The 22,367-nt window shown below is 39.6% G+C and overlaps 1 protein-coding gene across 1 annotated transcript; it reads left to right on the plus strand.

Annotated features, from left to right (window-relative positions):
* The first annotated feature begins 1,597 nt into the window (after nucleotides 1-1,597).
* LOC121983094 (protein HOTHEAD-like) lies at nucleotides 1,598-3,682 on the plus strand. Its single transcript, XM_042536070.1, has 4 exons — nucleotides 1,598-1,725; nucleotides 1,812-2,833; nucleotides 2,906-3,435; nucleotides 3,523-3,682. The coding sequence occupies exons 1-4, from the start codon at nucleotides 1,635-1,637 to the stop codon at nucleotides 3,557-3,559; spliced, it is 1,680 nt and encodes a 559-aa protein (XP_042392004.1). The 5' UTR covers nucleotides 1,598-1,634; the 3' UTR covers nucleotides 3,560-3,682.
* Nucleotides 3,683-22,367: the final 18,685 nt, after the last annotated feature.

Consider the following 22,367-nt stretch of genomic DNA (forward strand, 5'->3'; position numbering starts at 1 on the left):
ATATCTTCCTTGATTGTTACTAGTCCACCTAGTGTTCAATTTTACGAGATAGTTAAATAAGAATCAAAGACTCCGATCCATGTAATGACCTAAGAAGATGAATCATAATCTTCATGAGCATAAGTTTGTCATAATTGTCATTAGGGATGAATAAAAATTTAGTTAGATTGAATAAACCGATCGAAATCACTCCGATGCCTAAACCAGCGAAATGTTCCGATAGTATGTAACATGCATTTGAGATACTTTTTGGATATTTGCTCATATAATAATAATAATACATAATACATTGTGATTTTCAAATACTAGTATTATAGAAGCTTTGAGAGTTCTATAAGATATCAATTGAGAGAAGATTGGTAAAATTATTATTATTAATTTTCTTATTATGTGGCAAAATTGATATAAGCTTGCCCCGAGCTTTCTTGTCAATATGTCCCTAGGTCAACACAGAAGAGATAAATTACAGGTGACTATTAGTCATTAGTATAAGTAGTCAAGGCATGGAGAAAAATATCCTTAGACGTTACGAGTGTCGACCCCAAGATTTTCATATTACAACACTTCATGTCTCACCACCACACCATATTAACAGAGGACTTATTATTTTCTTATCATTGTGGCAAAAGGCGAATACGCTCGCTCCCAGTGCCCTCGCCAACCCTTCCCAAGACCAACACGGAGGAGGTAAATCACGGGTGGCTACTAACCTTTGGAATAGTGACTAGCACATAAGGGAGGTATTTACCTCGGCTTTGCCGAGATTCGAATCTCAGACCTCATTGTGGCAACACCTCATACGCTAGCCACTAGACCTATCCAAGGGGACATTATTATTTTCTTATCATGATAGTAAAAGGTGAATACGCTCGTCTCCAGTGCCTCCGTCAATCCTTTCCAAGGTTAATATGGAAGTAAATTATGGACGACTATTAATTTTTGGAATAATAATTAGCACATAAGGGAAGATTATTATTTTTTTTATCATGCACGTTAGCTTGGCTGATTTTGGTTAATTTATTATAGAATCAGTCATTTTTTTATTTTCCATATTCAAATTAATGATTTGATGAATCTAATTGCCAACATCATTATAATTAGCTCACCGATCATTGAAGTACAGTCTATTTCTCCTGTTAGTTCAACCCACGTGAAGTACGCAGTTGCTTGTAGTAACTTTGTACTTCAATTCTTTCGCAAAAACAAAAAAAAAATATAACTTTGTATTTCGATAGTAACTTTGTACTTCAATTATTTGGCAAAAAAAAAAAAACTTCGTACTTCGATTGTGCGATATAATTTAAAAACCGATTAGCTTTTATCTGGTTTTCCCTGTTTTAAAATTAACTCTTATCATTTAAACCCTAAATTCAAAATTTTTTAGAAAAGCTGCACAAGTTTCGCACATATTTCCCAAAATCAGTCCAGCTAATTTTTGCCCGAGAGCAGGAGTCCCAACTCCCAACGACAATCTGTCGCTGTGAATTCCCACCTGTTCTTCAGTCGTCTGTCAATTTAGCAACTTTCTGGCGTTTGTTTATTTTATTTACTCATGTGATCTACAATATATTAAGTGTTCGATGCTTTATATAATCCAGGAACCACATAGAGCAATCTGATTGAGTGTCAGGTTAATGGAGTTTGGAAGCCAAAGATTGATCACTTCTGCAGCTGCTGCAATTCTCATTTTCCTCTGTTTCCATGGCTTCTGCTACTCCCTGAAACGTCTCTATTATTCATCAATAAATAAATATATATTTTTTCAGTATATGTTTTCTAACATGATTCGTCGATTATGGTTCCGGTTGCAGCTCCGGCGTTCGGCTTTGTGAAGTGCGCGATCGATGCTCCCCCGGTGTCCTACCACGACTACATCATCGTCGGCGGCGGGACGGCCGGCTGCCCCCTGGCCGCCACCCTGTCGGAGAGGTTTGATGTGCTGGTGCTGGAACGAGGTGGCTCCCCGTACGGCAACCCCAACGTTTCCAACCTCGCCTCCTTCGTCCAGAATCTGGCCGACCTCTCGCCGACCTCCCCGGCTCAGCGCTTCGTCTCTGAGGACGGCGTTGTCAATGCACGAGCTCGCTGCCTCGGCGGCGGGACCTGCATCAACGCCGGGTTCTTCTCCCGCGCCAGTAGCGGGGAGGTGACGGAGATGGGATTGAACCCGGAGCTGGCCAACGAGTCGTTCCGTTGGGTGGAGAGAGAGGTGGCATTCTGGCCTCAGCTCACGGAGTGGACTTCGGCCTTCAGGGAGGGTCTTCTGGCGGCCGGAGTCACCCCTGATAACGGATTGACTTACGAGCACTTGGAAGGCACCAAGGTCGGCGGTACGACGTTCGACCCAATGGGCCACCGCCACACCGCAGCCGATCTGCTCAAGTACGCCAATCCCGCCAAGATCAATGTCCTCTTACGCGCCACTGCACAGAGGATCCTGTTCAGGAAAGGTACTGGCCGGCATAAGCGGCCGGAGGCGTACGGCGTGGTGTACAAGGACGAAGCAGGAACCGTGCACGAGGCGCACCTCAGGGAGGGCTCCGCCGGAGCCGTCATACTGTCGGCCGGCGCTCTCGGCAGCCCACAGTTGCTCATGTTGAGCGGCGTCGGCCCCGCAGACCACCTCATGTCCTTGGGCATCGACGTGGTCCTGGATCAGCCGATGGTCGGATATGACATTGCCGACAACCCGTTGAACCTCATCGCCGTGCCTTCTCCGGAGCCACTCCCGATAACTTCGGTACAAGTCGTCGGAATCCGGCCAGGCTACTACGTAGAATCCTTGACGGGCTTCAACTTGGTTGCGGCTCTTCAGGGAGCCAAATCCTCACAGGTCTCCTCGTAATCTCAAATTCGTCACTTCAAATTATTAATGAAACTTTAAATCTAAAAATTGATCTTCCAGATTCCTGAATCATCACGTCCCCAAATCTCTAACCAAGGAATCCAAAACAGCTACTCATTTCAAGGCGGCATAATAGCAGAGAAGCTGGCGAAGCCTCTGTCACGAGGATATCTTCGTCTCAAAACACTCGACCCAGAGGACAATCCATCAGTTACCTACAACTACTTCATGAAACCTGAGGATCTTGGAACTTGCTTGGAGGCCATGCAGACGATCATGAAAGCCATCGACACCAAAGGGTTGTCCAAATTCAGGTACCCAAATCAGTCAGCGGAGGATTTGCTGGCTCTCACGGCGAGCACAGTCGTGAACAACAGAGTAAGAACTGCACAGGATTCCACTTCGCTGGAGCAATACTGCAGGGACCTTGTGCTCACCATTTGGCATTATCATGGCGGCTGTGAAGTAGGGAAGGTGGTCGACGACGAGTACAGAGTGATCGGCGTGGACGGGCTAAGGGTGATTGATGGATCCACCTTCAGTTTCTCACCGGGAACTAATCCACAAGCTACTGTCATGATGCTGGGAAGGTAACAATTAACTAAATTTAATTTGCTTAATGGCGTGGCTAATTTATACTTATGTTGTTTTTCTTCATGCCATTTGTGGTGGTTTAGGTACATGGGAGTTCGGATCAAAGATGAAGGGGATTAAGGTCATTGATTTGTAAACACATTATATGTATACACTTGCAGTTTTTAGAACCTTATTGGACTTATTTTGGGTGTGTGACAAATAAATAAATAAATAAAACATTTATTTTGCACTATTTAACTAAAGTCTTATGGGGTTGTCATTTCTCCTAAACTCAACTTTTGGCTAATTGTAGCAGAAATGGTGATTAGTTAAGGGTGGGAGGAATTTTTTTTCCCCGAGATATGTATTTTTTAAAAATTGATCCCTATTCTATTATAGTAAATCTATCCTCTGATCAACTCGGTACATCATGGAGACCTAAATTTTTGGCTAATGTTTGGATTTTTGTAATATTTTCGATTACACATATTTGACAATTTAACATATCAAGGACGCAAGTTTAGGAAATACTTCTACTTTGATGTTTAATAAAAGGTGCATTTGTTTCTTGAAATACATCTTAATGTAGCAGATAACTATGGATTACGTTGATTTATATACAAATATTGGAAACAATCTTCTAAACTCTATTAATTTTAAGAAATGTTAGGAGATAGGTAACCACAATCGACATTTAAGAAAAATTACGTTGACTATAAATTCTTATTAATGAAAAACATCCAATCCTAAAATAACTAAATATATGTTTAAATAGATTCAAGACCCTAACATTACAAAGACAAAAATACCCTCCAAATCTTAACTCAACAACAATAATAAAATGATTAAAATTATTCTTTTGTTCTTGCATCATTCTCCTCATGGTGGAGAAAAATTACCCTCGAATTATTAGTCATCATCATCTGAAGTGTTGTCGATGCATTGTGGTCTTCTTGGTGTGATGCAGTAGAAAGCTATTGAATCCATTGATTCATACATGAATATCAGAAGCAATCTTCTAAACCCTGTTGATTCACGCACGAATACCAGGAAACAGGGAAAATTGAGGGAGGGAGAGCCGTTGCCATCGTCCCCCCTTTGGTTCCATCCCTACCAGGAAATAGAAAAGCGAAATTGGCCATTCCTTAAGATAGAGACGACGACTAACTCCACAAGATCAACATCGTTCTATTACCAACTGACACAACAAATAACTATCGATTTCGTTGATTCGCACACAAATACTAGAAGTGATCTTCTAAACAACCAAACTCAATGTTTGGGAAGAAATGACATGGTTATAAATTTTTATTGATAAAATGTTGGTGTGCGGGAAGCATCCGAAGATCGAACCAGTGTTTTGATTATGTCAAAAGGTTCAAGTTAAGTTGGTTTATTATCTAATGTGTGTGAATGAGATTGTAGAAAAGTCCTAGCTGCGGTTAGACAAAGGGAAAACCCTAGGGGGCGGTAACCCTAGGTCATAGGGGGTGATAACCCTAGGCGGAAAGTCTTGGTAGGTCGAAGCTTCGGGCAAAAATCCTAGGGGCGATAACCCTAGATTGAATTCCTGGTGTCGCGAACCAGGTGGAAGTCTGGACGAGTCATGGAGCCGGCGTCCATCATGAAGACCGGAAGACTCGAGCGCCGAGCAAAAGCCCAGTTGGTTTGGAGGACCGAACTGGCAAAAGGTAACTTCTCCTAAGTGGAGTAGGTGAGGACGCGTTCCCCGCAAAGGGAACAATAGGCGTCGGTTCAATCTAGGGTTTCCGGTCTGAAATTCTAAGTCAGAACAGGACAATCCGAAGACTGTCAAAATGTTTATGTTATCATGTTTATTATGTGCTAACTTTATTTTGCAGGATATGTGATTGTGTTTATGGACTAACATATTTTGCAGGGACAAAAGAGCACATTATGCCTCGGATGAACAGTACCTGAGGCGCCCTCATGGAGTTTGGAGGCGCCTTGGGTGCAAAGGCTGGAGTGTGCACACTGCGAAGCTGGAGGCACCCTCATGGAGGCTTAAGGCTCCTCGGACAGGCTTGAGGGCGCCCTCAATGGGTATGGAAGCGCCTTCAAGTGGATCAACGCAGACAACTTCAGTGCTCATCCGCGCAGCTGAATCGACAGTAATGGAGCCGCCCTTAAGGGGCTTTGAGGCGCTTCCAATAGTCCTTATATGAGGATCTCAACCAGAAGCTTCAATCATCACTTCCAAAGCAATCCTTCTTCAGCACGCTCCTCAAGAGACGATCCAGAACTACTGTAGCAACACCCCGACGACCAGGAGCTTCAAATTTCTCATTTCTGTTGTCGGATGGTGCTTAGTCCATTGGGCTGAGGGACTAGTGGTGGTGGTTGGTTAGGGGTTGGGTTTGCCAACCCTTGAAGTGTGGTCGCCACTACTATTGCTATAGCCATTAGGTCTTCGCACCTTAAACCTGGTGCTCTGGGTGGTGGTTGTTCACAACCCTCAATTTCGTTGTCATTTGGTAGTCTTGGTGATGGTTGTTCACCACCGCCTACTTCGTTGTTATTTTCTCTTGAAAAAAAAATATAGCGTGGGTTACGATTGGCTCGCGGTGCCATTTCTTACACGATCATGATATTTTAAGAATAGTCATTGGGATGTGTAACTTAATGCCAGGATAGAGTAAAGAAAGATCATTTTAATTGATTTCAACGAATAAACACCCAACATAACATAATGAGACACTCTATTCTAACTCCCAGTTGTCTGTTAAATAGTCTATTATTTCCCCGTCTCCTAACTGCTCATCTTCCATAGGATCCTCTTCAGGGCCCTCTTCTTCTTCCCCATTAGTGTCTTCTCCATGTTGTTGGTCCATAGCTTAGAGTAAGACCACGTTTTGTTCACCGAGGAGTTCTATTTTGCCTTGCAGTTTCAACACCTGGTTCTCCATTTGATTGTAGTACCCATCATATTCCTGCTGGATATGATCCATCTGTTGCTGCAGGATTTGTTTTTGTTCCAACAGTGCATTTGTCCGAGTGATGAGTCCTCCAATTTTATCTTGGGCGTCTCGCAATTCTTCTAGGACGTCTTTAAGTTGTTTCTCTATAACGCGGTGATAAAAGGCAAGTCATGTTACGCCTGCTCAGAGATGGTCGGTTAATTCCTGAAATTCAGTGTTCACCTATCGTTCGCATGCTAAGGCCATTTTTAGTTCCTCAATCTCTCCCTCAAACTACCTAGTTACATTGGCTATATTGGACATCGTCCTACACCCAACATAACAAGGTAATGTCTCAGTCTAGGTTGGCCAATTGTTTGATTGTTTATATATATATATATATATACCCCTTGATGGTTAACACAATAGATAAATGTTGGACTTTAACCTCGTGAACGTAACAGTAGAATGGGAGATTAATGAAATGGATAAGCATTGGTTAACATTCATGATAGTGGATGAAGTTTAAACTAGCTAAAATGGAAAGAAAGAAGGATAAAGAGAATAAATTAAAAATATATATATACCGAATAGAATGGATAAAATTTCATGAAAATTAGTGAAATTAGAAAGAAAAGAAGGAAAAAAAGCAAATAAATATGTAATTAAAATAACAACGTCTAGCTATCATGCATGTAGTAACTGGATAGAATTCATAGAACATACCGTTAGAAGAGAAAGAAAGAAAAAAAAATAAAATAGATAAATAATTATAAATAAATAAAATAATAGACAAAACCTAGTTAACATGCATATAGAAGAACAGAAATAGAAATCATGTATACAAAAATCCAAAATTCAACCTTAGTGTTTTTCAATTGGCCAATCCAATTAGGTTGAATTATGGAATCAGATTCGGTCATTTTAAATTGGGATTTCTTTTCTTCTTGGTAGAAGCTCTACATGATAGGGGAAAAGAATCTCGCTCTGATACCACTAAAATATCACACCCCACGACCGGGACCGACAGGGAGCTGACATCAATATTGCTTTCAACCCAAAGTTTGAAAACAACCAGCCTCAGTAGTATACTAATTGCTACATAAAGTCAGTCTTTACATATCTAATACAAAAATATGTCATTTTCACTGCTCAACAAATTAAATTACATCCCCTAACTAAATTAAGAAATTCGTAATTGCAGCATATTTCTAGTCCTCTTGTCCGAAATTTGAGCCGGTTCACCATCCCCAAAACTCGACTTGTTCTCTATCCTCGTTCTCATTCACGACACCCCTTTCATCTTTATCTATAATGGGTTCTAAGAGGGTGAGCGATTTGGGAATCACTCACCAAGTGGGGGACACCACATAAATACTGAAATTCTTGAGAAACAGTAGTAAAATAACAGAATTTAGACATAAATTTTCACGTGGGCAGTTAAATTACATCATATTTCGCATGGCTTAACTGATATCAGCCCTTTAGAATTATCCCTCTTAGAGGAGAGGTCGGAGATCAGAAATATCACAGAAGTCAGAAATCAGATGTTAGACATGTTCGGAATACGTATTCCTACCATTTAGTTCATGATCAGCCTAGTGCCTAAAATTACAGAAATAACGGAAATCAGTAATCAGAAATGTTCAGAAGTGAAACAAATTAATTGCAGGGAATAAAAGATCATTTATTTCAAAAAAATACAGAATTTGCGTAATAGGTCCACTTACCCTTTTCCTTGGAAGTTGCTACCATGGTGACCTCTTCTTCCTTACATAACACGAATCTGCGAAGGTTCCATCTTCTCTTACGATCTAACCTTCCCTCCGATAGGTGTGAGGTTATTTATAGTGGTGGGGTGAAGATTTGGTCCCCCCCCCCCCAACTAACCCCACTACTTCCACCTTCCATTAACCCACCACTCCATTATAGTGGTGGGGGTGAGGATTTGATCCCCCACTATCCCTACTATTTTTACCTTCCATTATCCGGCCGGTCTTCACACTTTCTCTTCTCTATATTATTGGCATGGCCATGTTAATCCACATGACTATAGTCTTTCTCTTCGCTAGATGAAAGAAACGACCATGTCAAAACACACGATCAGAGTCTTCCTTTTCTCTGGATGAATGGCACGGTCGTATGCTGCTTAGCCACATAAGAAGGGGCATAGTTGTGTGGTTTCACATGGCCAAAACTCTGCTCTGCTTCTTTTGTCACTCTGAAGCACGTTTCTCATCGTTTTTGCTCCAAAAATACATCCTGTTGACAAAAAATCAAACAAGAGCATATCTCCAACAATGAGTGTAATTATGCTAAAAATTCGACAAATAAGGATGAAAATGCATCGAACATATGCAAGAAAAGCAAGTGAATATGCGTTAAAGTATGCATAAAAATAGATATATTCTACGCATATCACATCTACAAACTTAAACCTTTGCTTGTCCTCAAGCAAATTATCGCAATTTAGATCCATGTACTAATATAATGCATCATAATCTCTAGTGAATCAATTCAACTCTATCTACTAGTTTTATTAGTGAGCATGATCATAGAGCAACCTAAAAATGGCCTAACCATAAGTTCTTGTGCACAGTACAATAAGTGATGTAAGCTCTTCAAGTTTTAATTCCTAATCATAGTTAAGTTGTCATCCAAATGAATTCCTCGTGTTCCTAGCAATAGACACTTACTTGCCACACACTTGATTCATATTTTTTAATCTACCCAAAGTCTCAAAGGCGTTCTCGACATTAAGAGAAATATAGTATTTATTTCCTCAGTAACCTAACTCGATCTTAAAGAAGTAACTTACTAATTTCCACTTGCGAGACTATTTTTATATCCCTTATTCTTCACTCTCCTTTTTTCCCTCAAAGTAATTGGATTGTGCAACACTTAAAATTTTCTCTCTTTATTTTTGGTGCTTTAAATGTAGCACTACCAATCATTGGGATATTTAGATTTTTCCAAGCAAGCTTACATGATATGAGCATCATCCAGTAACCAAGATATAATCTAAGAAATCACCATGGACGCCCAAGTATTAAACAAATAGGATGAATCATGACTATTCCAGAGTTATCTACTATTCAAACTTGAGTAAGCGAAAATAAGATCCTTAAGATCATGTCAACACTCAAGTCTATCTCATTACAATGCAATACTCACTTCATGCTACTAGAGATAGAGAAAAGAAGTTCACCAAACATACTAGCACTATCTCAAATAACAACATAAATCTAAATATAAACGTGTTAACTATTTTTCCATTGAACAAGCTAGCAGTAAGGTGAAGATTGATATTTTTGATAAGCCACAAAATAACTAAAAAGACAATCAAAGTGACTATCAAAACAATTGAATAAAAATTGAAAAACTGCACTCAAAGAAAAATGACATGAAAATGATCAAAATGAAACTAAGCTGAGCTGAACTAAAAGGAAAATAACACTATGTACAATACCCCCCAGATATAAACTTTTCGTCATCCTAATGAAATCAATATGGTGGAGGAGAGGGAAAAGGTGGACCTCGAGGAGGGGGAGGGTAAGGATAGGGAGGTGGATCTCTAGACCGAGAAATACGTGGTCCAAGAGGAAATGCAGGCATTCTAGGAAGTTGGCTAAGATGTTCATGATATTGAAAAAGAGTAGCCACCTATTGTCTAGTGATGTCCATGGAACGCCTAAAGTCATTTATCCTTCCTTGCTCGTCATAGTCTTGAACAAATTCGACCATCTGACCTTGAAAATTTCTCGTGAATTGAAAGTCATCATGAACCTCTTGGAATTGGTTATCTGACAATTTGTAGTGACCCTCCAACATTTGTTGTTGGTTACTATCCTTCTCATCAAGCGTATCCAAAAAGACATAAAAATCTAAGAAATTAATTCTGGAAGAACTCGTACAATAGCAAAAGAATGCCTGACAGGTTTTCGATGTCTAAACAGCTGCGGGTGTCTAGATGATAAAGGCTCGGTATATTCTACAGGGGTGGGGGCAAACTCAGGAGCTATGTCCATGATAACCCAGTTAGCGGGGTTGCGAACTATGGTACGCTTGGGCCAAGGTAGAGGTAATGGAAAATCATCTCTCTTAGGAAAGGAAAAGTCGTTATCATCCCGGTGTATCATTCTCATGGCAAGACATGTATCAAGATCGATTTTATAATTGTCATGAACAATTTCTAAACAATCTAGTTTGTAATCCAAATTTATAGCGATCTGGGTTATCAAACTACCAAAAATAATCCATCCCGACATTGCCTTCCCAGATTTCGCAAGTATTGGCAAAAAGAAGAACCCGATATCAAAATTGACTTTATGAAGCATGGCCCCAAAAGAATAAAGCTCCATCTTTTTAACTACCCGTCACTTTCTCCTCTACCAAAGATAGTCTTACTCATCACACAGTGGAGGTATCGAAAAATGGGATTTTATATGATAGAAGCTTTAGATCTAGAAGGGTCATAAGGTTCACTCAAACTAATAATTGAACTCCAAAAAGAATTTCAATCAAATTTTGAATCAAACTTACGAGATCCCCCTGTAGGTAGGCTAAAATAATTATTAAAGTCACTAAAAGTCCATTAAATCTCTTTATTCCTTAGTTTAAAACTGATATTGCCAATATAATCCTCATCATTGGTGAAATAAATCTCTGTGGAACTCAAAAATTCAAGAGTATGGTGCGTATATGTTGATTGATATGAATAATGTAGGATCGAAAAAATATTAGATATCTCCATAATGACATGATATTGTCCACTTTGGGCCTAAGCACTCATGGTTTTGCTCTTGGGCTCTACCCAAAGGCATCATGCCAATGGAAATATCTTTTCTCTTATAAACCCATGATCTTTCCCATGTGTTTCCAATGTGGGACTATGTTTGCAACCTTTCAACCCCAACAATCCCCCCCCCCCCCCCTCAACAAAGGACCACAGGCTTTCCATGTTCAATCCTCAACCCACCAGGTCTTCCTGCCCCTCGGTCCACCCGACCTACTAGGACTTCCTTGCCTAGCCGCAACTAGGATTTTCTGCCTGGTGTCTAGTCCTCTTGATCTAAACATAGGAGCCCCCACTTTCTTTGTTCGAGGTCAATATTGTACCCACATGGCTCAATCAGACCATAACTCTTGTGCGCAGTCGGTGGTTAAACCTTCTGGTAGTCCGGGCTCTGATACCAATTGTAGGATCAAAAAGAATTTTAGATATCTCCACAATGGTATGATATTGTCTACTTTAGGCCTAAGCCCTCATGATTTTGTTCTTGGGCTCTATCCAAAAGGCCTCATGCCAATGGAAATATCTTTTCTCTTATAAACCCATGATCTTTCCCATGTGTTTCCAATGTGGGACTATGTTTGCAACCTTGCAACCCCAACAAATACATCATACCATACCAATTAAAGACACTAATAAACCAATCTACATCCTTCTTAATTCCTAAAACTTCCATGGTAGTAAGGTCTAAACAATTTTACAAGTAACGAGAGAATCATATCTAGATTTTTGTTTATTGTTTCTAAAAATAATGCCATATTCATTATCATTATCTTCGTCGCATGCGATTTGTTTGCCTTTTCCTTTGGAAGTAGCTTTTTCTTTGCCTTTATCTTTCCCCGGATCATTTCCTCTGTTAGATCCTCCACTCTCACATCGGATTCTTTTCAAAAGATGAGACATAATTAAAAGACAAGTGAGGGAGAGTGATTATTGAAGAAGAAAGGGGGTGCTCTTGAAGAAATTAGGAAAGATCTTGAGGTGGAGAAGAGAAGAACTTGGAGGAGGAGAAAGCTTGAGGGAGAAAGCTTTTAGATCTAGATCTAGATCTTGAGGAAAAAAAATCTAAGAATCTTGGAGGGGAGATTTTGAGATGAGGGTGAAGAAGAAGAAGAGGATTGCTTGGACTTGAGGAGAGAAGAAGGTTGGTATGTGAAAAATGAGAGAAAGAGTTGACATGGTCATGGCTTGAATGCTCTCGGCCAACTCCACACGGTTGTGTCTAAGGACACGACCACGACTCGCTTCTTCTTGGCTAACATCACACGGTCGTGTCAAGAGACACGACTACACCTTGCTTGCTCTCAGTTGATCTCACACGGACGTGTCAAGAGACATGGCCACGACTTGCTTCTCCTTTGGAGGGTAGACACGGCCATGTCTAAGAGACACGACTACATCTTTAGGTGTGTAAATTGTTGAGTTCTTCCATGGCCTTTCTCTTTCCGTCTTCACTAGTGCCTCCACGCCCATGAGAGGATCATGGCCAGCTCATGGAGGATAAAAAAACATGAAAATAAAATTAAAAATGCATTATATAGACTAACAAAGAAAATAAAATGTAAGAAAATGAAAGAAAATAAATTCTTGGGTTGCCTCCCAAGTAGCGCTTGGTTTTGGTCTTTAGCTCGACCCTATGTTAAATCATGTTGGAGTTTCTTCCATGGAGGGACGGCTTACCCCTCCCTTGGTTTATGCCTCTTCTTCTTTCTTCATTTTTACTCTGACATGGCAGATGTACTTTTCATTTTAAATTGGGGGCCTTCTCCTAATACTTGTCAAATCATGAACAACGTCCAACAACCTCCCATAAGGATGAAAGTTCCATTCCTCAGTTTTATATGCATCCATCCAGCTTCACTCACCTAGAAAAAGAGAGACATGATTAAGAGATTTAGATAAATCAAATTTTAGCCTTTCCTCACCTATTACCAGAGATAGCTTATAGTTTTTAACATTGATAATAGCTTCGGCAGTAGCAAAGAAGGGTCTTCCCAAAATAATTAGGATCTTAAGATCCTCCTCCAAGTCTAGCACAATGAATTCAGTGGGTATAATACAACTACCCACCTCTATTAGCACATCTTCAATGATACCCATAGGGTACCGACATGAATGATCAGCTAGCAGTTGCCACCATAGTAGTAAGTTTAAAGTTTTTAAGACATAATTTATTGCAAATCAAATAAGGAATGAGACTAACACTCAACTCTAAATCACAAAAAGATTTATCTATGATTGCAGTCCATATGGTGCAAGGTATTGAGAAGCTTTCTGCATATTGAAGCTTTGGGGGAACGATGTTCAGAAATAGAGTGCTACATTCCTCCGTTAGCGCTATGGTATTGAATCTTCTTTCTTCCTTTGGTTGGACATAATCTCTCTCAGAAATTTGACAAACTTTGGCATTTGATGAAGGACATTAATTAACGGGACTTCAATGCAAAGCTCTACCTTCTTTAGAAATCTGCCAAACTCTTTATCCTTTTTAGTGATGAAAAGTCTTTAAGGAAAAGGAATTGGTCTACTTTGAATTTCTGGTGGAGGAAGCTCTTCAACCTTCTCGGTAATCTCCTCCTTATCTTGTGTACCACTCGATTGTTATGAAGAAGGAGAGGGCTCTCTAAGAATATCAATTTCCTTATTAGGAGCAGTTAAGGATCTTTCAAGGTTCGTCCGCTCCGAAGCTCAATTCTATTACAGTGCTTAATAGGGTTCACATCTAGCTTGCCTAGAAAAACTCCTGGTGCTCTTGAAGAAGATGAGACTATCTATACAATTTGGCTATGTCCATCCTTTGAGTAAGCTGTTTGATGTCATTCTTCAAGCAACTTTTCTAATCAGGATTGTTGATAGCCTTGTTGCCCTTGGTCCTGATTATTTCTATAGGAAAAATTTGGTTGGTTCCTCTAACTCAGATTATATGTATTGGAATACTGATTGTTTTGCCTTGGATTGAAGCTTGCTATAGCATCACATTACTCAAATTGCTCAATCTGAGAAGAGATAGCCCCAAGTGGACAAGCTTCTTGTGCAACCGTACTACTACAAGAATCACAAATTCCTACTATGGCATTCGTCGTACCGGTTCCCATTGATTCGGGCTTCTTTGTTAATGCATCCACTTTTGCTAACATTAATGTAAATGCATCCACATCAAACTTGCCTAATGCCTTTATTAAGTTTCTAGGAAAGGAGCTTCCGCTTCGCTCAGATGCCCATTGATGATAGTTAATTGTCACACTTTCAATAATTTCTTAGGCTTCATCTAAACCTTTGTTCATTAGTTCCCCTCCAACTGCAGAGTCTAGAGAGACCTTAGTATGATAGTTGATGTTGTTATAAAATGTGTGGATCACTAACCATTTTTCTAGCCCATGGTGAGGACACATTCTGAGCATATTCTTAAATCTATCCCAGACTTCATCTAATGATTCTGTGTCAACATGCTTGAAGCTAGCTATCAAATTCCGCATATGCGCTATTTTGCTTGGTGGATAAAATTTATCAAGGAAAAACTGTTTGCATTGCTCCATGATGTTATGTTGTTGGCTGGCAAGGAAGTAAGTCACATCTTGGCTCTATCCCTTAGAGAAAATCTGAATAGCATTAATATCACTGCTTCTGCTGGGACCCATTCATCTTCATGGTCCTGTGTTGATTTGGGTCTTCATGTGGTCCACCCCTAAATTGATGTTGTTATACCATTGTAATTACCACAGGCTTAATCTCAAAATTATTAACTTCAATAGCTAGTTTGGTGATACTAGACTGCAGCCCACATGCATAGGGCATTGCATAATCTATAAGAGGTTTGCTTGTCATTTGAGAAATTTCTTATTCTTTTTGTCGTCTCTGTAGGTTTCTTCTTCTTCAAAATATTCTATCTATCTCAGGATCAAGTGATAATAATTCCTTTGCATGATTAGATCTTCGCATATAAGAACAAGATATTAGAAATCCAAACTCGCAAAAATTTAGAAATGTAGAAATTAAGTTGCAGAAAATTAGAGTGTTGAAATTGAAAAGAGAAATTAAAGTTCAGAATTGAAATGAGGAAAAGAAATTGTAAAAATAAAAGGAAATACAAGATATATGAAAAAAATAAAAGTGCAAAAATATTTATAAAAATAAAAAATAATGTCTAGTCTAACTCAAGTGATTATCAACTAATGTTATAAGCGCAGTTCTCAGCAACGGTGCCAAAAACTTGATGTGTATAATCCGCAAGTGCACGGTTATCATCAAGTAATAAAAAATTGTTGATCCCATGAGGACTAGATATAAGCATTAGAGATCAATCACGACAAATTAGCTAAACGAACGTTGGTTGAGAATCTTACACTAAAGAAGTCAATTGAAAGAAAGAGGAATAAAGAGAGAGAGAAAGTTGAGAATTGGTTGAGGAACTTGGTTTGGACAAACTTTCTAAGAGTTCAGTTTCATTGTGATGCTAATCAATGAAGTAAGGATCATTAATTATCCATCTTCTACTCCTATGCACATGTAGGAAACTCATTTTGTTATCGACACTTCCCCGCGGTGGTTATGTCAGAGTGTCATTTCTATTATCATCCAATGCTATATAATGGAAGTGATTCTTATGAAATTCAGTTCAAGAGATACCCTTGTCACTAAGCCCCCCCCCCCCCCCCCCGGTCATACATCCTCAAGAATATACGAAACACTTGATAGCATGAACATAGAAACAACCCAATAAGTCTAATTTTACACCTCCTTGTAGAGAATTGCTCCCCTTTCAAGGCAATTCTTTAGATGTCTAGTTAAAGGGTTACCCTTATCACTAGAACCTCTGATCATATAATCTAGAGCATCCCCTCTATAGGGTGAATAAAACCATAAAATCATTCAACCAAACATGAGAATTAAGCATAAATGCATCACACACACATTTAATCAAATAATTACAAGGCATAAGCAATGTCATATGGAAAGGAAATTGGCAAATCCAAGAGTATATATCAATTTTAGATCACAATTACTCCCTTAATCCTAGAACAATGTAATCTACTCCATAATAAGGAAGAAAGAATGTCAATTTACCAAAACACGTACTACGGTTAATGTATTTACCAAAAAACGCATCACAGTTTTGTATTTACCAAAAGGCGGAGTTTACCAAAATCAATCCCCAGATTACCCCTCTGGCTAACCTGGCAACCGCCTTTTTCAAACACATTTTTCCAAGCATCCAAGCCGAAAGTAGAATAGAAAAATAATTTGTGGTTCGGATACACGTCTTCTCACCGTCTCTCTCCCTTCGTCCCTCTGTGTGGTGTTATAAACTTGAAAGAAAAAAAAAATATGAACCCTGCGCTTGCCATTACTGCTCGTGGTGATTGGCAATTGCAATAGACCAGTTAGGTTTATGGCATAATTGCGTAAGAGTTGCTAGAGGAGACCAAGGACAAATTAAGTTAAGAAGGTCAGCCGAGAGGGACAAACTTCTTGCAAGAGGGAAATGAGTAGAAGCACACATTTAAAGATTTAGACATGTATGTATGGATTTTTTTACTGTAAAATAGGGTAGTGAAGGTAAATAAAAAGTACACCATTTGTCTGTGAAGGGTGGCAGCAAAAAGTGGTATTATGGTTAATTTTGGTTGTGTGGGGAATAATATTCAATAACACCTGAATTATGATGTAATAGAAGACTTAATCGATTTAATTCATGTTAGTTTTTGACGTTGATAGTTAAGTTTGGCTAGGGTTTAGTCAGTGGTGGTCCTAGTTTACAAGAAGTATCTGCTTCAAAAGTGGCTTGATATCTATGAGATCATGCCCAACGTGGGCCTGATATCTATGATATCAGGCCTACGTAGAGCCTGATATCGATAATGTGTTATGTGGTTAAAACTTTGCTTTTACATCAGACCGTTCCTAGTTTGAGCAAAATTACAATTTAACTACAAAAAATGATTATGTAGTTGTAAATTTACTAAAATAGTTTTTTAATTTATTTATCAGGGATGATCATATAACTGACGAAATTCTATATGAGATATGGAATACTCTTGATGCAACTTCTAGCATTGGACATGCAGATAATGTAGGAGAAGTATCCAGAACAAATATTCCATCATCTTCACAGTATACTTGTGTGCATAACACAAATAGAAATATGAGCAGTAATTTCATATTTGATCTAAATGAAGAAGCTAGTATTCAAGAAGATGAGGTTCTGAACCCGTGTGCAACACTTGTTGATTACTATGAGCCTAGTTGGAGTGAGGAGGAAGGGTATTATAACCGAAATGGAGAGGAAATGCAATGCAATACAAATGTACAAGAATTCTTTGCCGATGATATGCAGATTGAACAATATGAAATATCTCAAGAGCAGTATAGTGACTTAGAGGAGGAGTTCCCAATAACTGATGATCCATATATTCTAAATTCTCGATTGCTCCAAAGGCCAATTGAAGAGGCAACAGATCAGCATGAATTTTTTGTAGGACAGATATTTCAGTCTCGACAAGAGTTCAAGAATCAACTTGTGAAGCATGCCATGGTTAAACATATGAGATATAACCCAGTTGACACTCGGAAAAATAAAGTAAAAGTTGTCTGCTTCAATCAACCGTGTAAGTGGAGAGTAGTTGCCAGGGGGGATGTCGAGTTCATTGTTACGAAATATATAAAGGAACACCAATGCGGCACCATTAGGGAAAGTGTTGATCATCAAGCATGCTCTTCATCCTTTGTAGCTTCTTTTGTTGAAGAGCAATTTCTTGCTAATGAACAATACAAGCCAAGTATGATTATAGCAGATATAAAAGCCAGGTTCGGAGTAACCATATCCTACAGAAAAACATACATAGCTCGAGAGAAAGCGATGAAGAAAGTTGTTGGAGATTATGATCAAGCATATAGAGATCTTCCACTATATCTGCGTGAGTTAAGAGTCAGGGATCCTGAAACCTATGTGGCACTACACAGGAATGGGGATAATTAGTTCCAACGCTATTTTTGGGGTTTTGGAGCTTGTAGAGGAGTATTCAGGTCTTATCTTCGTAAATTAATTGGAATTGATGCTACACACCTAAGAGGTAAATATCTGGGTGTGTTGTTGATGGCTACATCAATAGATGCTAATGACAATGTCCTCCCAGTAGCCTTTGGAATTGCTGAAGTTGAATGTGGTTTGCATGGGAGTGGTTTCTGGATCATACGAAGAGATTCTTTAATGTTGATCCAGAGTCAATGAGTATAGTATCATATAGACATCGTGGCATTATAGCAGCAGTTAGGAAAGTCTACCCTACTGCCCATCATGCTTTTTGTTGCCACCACATGTCTTGCAATATGATAACAGATACTGGCAGTAGGTCAGGTTTAGGGTTGTTTTGGGCAGCTGCTCGAGTAAACACAACACTACAATATGATCTCATAATGCAGTCCATGCTTGAAAAACATCCAGATGCTCATAAGTGGCTTCAGAACATTGACCATAAAAGATGGGCTAATGCACACTTTAGTGGCAGAAGGTACACAATGCTAACCACCAATTGTGTAGAGAGTTTAAATGCTTTGTTCAAGGAGACGTGTGAACTTCCGATAAACAGGTTAATTGATAATACCAGAAGAAAGGTAACTCAATGGTTCTGTAACCGTAAGGAGGAAGCGTCGAAATGGTATGTAGCGTTGACACCTCATGCTACCAAAGAAATGCAATCAAGGAGAGAGAAAGCTAGACGATATAAAGTCCACCCCTACTCTCAATCCGAAATTGAAGTAGAGACATGGGGTGCTTCATACATTGTTGATTTGGAGAGGAAATATTGTAACTGTGGGGAGTTTCAAATTTCAGGATTGCCTTGCTCACATGCAAATGCCGTCATAATTCATCGAAACATGGATACACTCCCATATTGTGAGCATTACTTTCATTCACATAATTGGAAAACGACATACATGGATCGTATTTACCCCTGTCGAAGCAAAGAATTTTGGCCTAGGGGTGTCAACAACATTATAGTGCTATGTCCCCGTAGCCTTGTGCAGCCTGGTAGGCGAAAGAAGGCAAGGATCAAGTCAAAACATAATGGGAAGGTAAAAATCAAATGCAGCAGGTGCAAACAACTGGGCCATAATCGGAGGACCTGTAGAATGCCGCCATCCCCTGGATCTTGGCTGAATTGTAAATTGGAGGAGTTGAGGCATATGTTTTGTATGAAGTACATAAATAGGTTTGTAAGACAAACAATTGTTAAAAGTGATGTTTCTGTTATATACGTTTATGGAGTATTTAGTTTGTGTTACAGTTTTATGGTAGGTATGAGAAGTGTAAACCATCACCTGCAAGGCAGAAATAATACTTCACACCATATCTCCATTGTGTCAAATAAAAATGCGATACATTTCAATTCAACAGGAAGGGGTTCGTAATTTCAAAGTAACATTAATATGTAGTGAAATATAGATGTGTTAAAACATGCACAAAGGGAGTGTAGTAATCCATTCCATAGGGTAGAAAAGAAAAGGTGTGCACTGTTCCGTGCCAACTGGCACGGAGCCATACTTCGTAATCCATGGTGTATAAATTATGTTTGACAACATAAATACCATCTCCCCACCATGACCTTCACAGGGGACTTGATTTCATGAAAATCCAAGTAGGGGAGGGCCATCAGTGGGTTTTGGTCAAAACCCACTGATGGACCTAGACACATCGGATTGGACCCATTTCAGCGCTAGTGGTATTCTGGAGTTGCAAGGACTCAGAATCTGGTGGCAAATAAATGTTTAAATATTTATAGGTGCTGGGAAAAATTTAAAATACAATCAGCCTCCGTTGGGCCTGATATGCTTGGATATCAGGCCCAACGTGGGCCTGATCAAAATAATAAAATAACATCAATTTGATAGTCACCTTCCATAAGGTAGCAAATAAAAGCCTGCGGCGAGCCATACTTCGTAATCCATGGTGTATAAATTATGTTTGACACCATAAATACCATCTCCCCACTAAGACCTTCACAGGGGACTTGATTTCATGAAAATCCAAGTAGGGGAGGGCCATCAGTGGGTTTTGGTCAAAACCCACTGATGGACCTAGACACATCGGATTGGACCCATTTCAGCTCTAGTGGTATTCTGGAGTTGCAAGGACTCAGAATCTGGTGGTAAATCATTATTTAAATATTTATAGGTGCTGGGAAAAATTTAAAATGCAATCAGCCTCCGTTGGGCCTGATATGCTTGGATATCAGGCCCAACTTGGGCCTGATATGCTTCGATATCAGGCCCAACTTGGGCCTGATATGCTTCGATATCAGGCCCAACGTGGGCCTGATATCCAAGCATACCAGGCCTTAGTGGCCTTGACACTTATAAATGGCAACTGGCACGGAGCCATACTTCGTAATCCATGGTGTATAAATTATGTTTGACACCATAAATACCATCTCCCCACCAAGACCTTCACAGGGGACTTGATTTCATGAAAATCCAAGTAGGGGAGGGCCATCAGTGGGTTTTGGTCAAAACCCACTGATGGACCTAGACACATCGGATTGAACCCATTTCAGCTCTAGTGGTATTCTGGAGTTTCAAAGACTCAGAATCTGGTGGCAAATCATTATTTAAATATTTATAGGTGCTTGGAAAAATTTAAAATACAATCAGTCTCCGTTGGGCCTGATATGCTTGGATATCAGGCCCAACGTGGGCCTGATATGCTTGGATATCAGGCCCAACGTGGGGCTGATATCCAAGCATATCAGGCCCAAAGTGGCCTTGACACTTATAAATTGCAACTGGCATGCATGGCCGATGCTTCGTAATCCATGGTGTATAAATTATGTTTGACACCATAAATACCATCTCCCCACCAAGACCTTCACAGGGGACTTGATTTCATGAAAATCCAAGTAGGGGAGGGCCATCAGTGGGTTTTGGTCAAAATCCACTGATGGACCTAGACACATCGGATTGGACCCATTTCAGCTCTAGTGGTATTCTGGAGTTTCAAAGACTCAGAATCTGGTGGCAAATCATTATTTAAATATTTATAGGTGCTGGGAAAAATTTAAAATGCAATCAGCCTCCGTTGGGCCTGATATGCTTGGATATCAGGCCCAACGTGGGCCTGATATGAGTGCATATCAGGCCCAACGTGGGCCTGATATGAATATCATTTAATAAAGCAGTATTCTATCTCCCCCTAATATAAACTCCAAGCATTCTTACAGGAGCCTGATCAAAATAATAAAATAACATCAATTTTAATAGTCACCTTCCATAGGGTAGAAAAGAAAAGGTGTGCACTGTTCCGTGCCAACTGGCACGGAGCCATACTTCGTAATCCATGGTGTATAAATTATGTTTGACACCATAATTATCATCTCCCCCCCATGACCTTCACAGGGGACTTGATTTCATGAAAATCCAAGTAGGGGAGGGCCATCAGTGGGTTTTGGTCAAAACCCACTGATTGACCTAGAAACATCAGATTGGACCCATTTCAGCGCTAGTGGTATTCTGGAGTTGCAAGGACTCAGAATCTGGTGGAAAATCATTATTTAAATATTTATAGGTGCTGGGAAAAATTTAAAATACAATCAGCCTCCGTTGGGCCTGATATGCTTCGATATCAGGCCCAACGTGGGCCTGATATCCAAGCATATCAGGCCCAAAGTGGCATTGACACTTATAAATGGCAACTGGCACGGAGCCATACTTCGTAATCCATGGTGTATAAATTATGTTTGACAGCATAAATACCATCTCCCCACCAAGACCTTCACAGGGGACTTGATTTCATGAAAATCCAAGTAGGGGAGGGCCATCAGTGGGTTTTGGTCAAAACCCACTGATGGACCTAGACACATCGGATTGGACCCATTTCAGCTCTAGTGGTATTCTGGAGTTTCAAAGACTCAGAATCTGGTGGCAAATCATTATTTAAATATTTATAGGTGCTGGGAAAAATTTAAAATGCAATCATCCTCCGTTGGGCCTGATATGCTTGGATATCAGGCCCAACGTGGGCTTGATGTCCAAACATATCTGGCCCAAAGTGGCCTTGGTATGGTATCCTTTCTTATAAATTTAATTTACAATAATTTTATTCACCATAAATTTTAGTTACACAAACAGTAAATCATTACTACAATAAATTATTACAATTGTTCACTATTTCTATAGTTTAAAATTTTTGTCAGACATGATTTTGTGTCCAAGTCTAAATCTATAAGCTCTCATATCAGCTTGT

This window comes from Zingiber officinale, chromosome 5A (genome assembly GCF_018446385.1).
Source record: "Zingiber officinale cultivar Zhangliang chromosome 5A, Zo_v1.1, whole genome shotgun sequence".
Classification (NCBI taxonomy): Eukaryota; Viridiplantae; Streptophyta; class Magnoliopsida; order Zingiberales; family Zingiberaceae; genus Zingiber; species Zingiber officinale.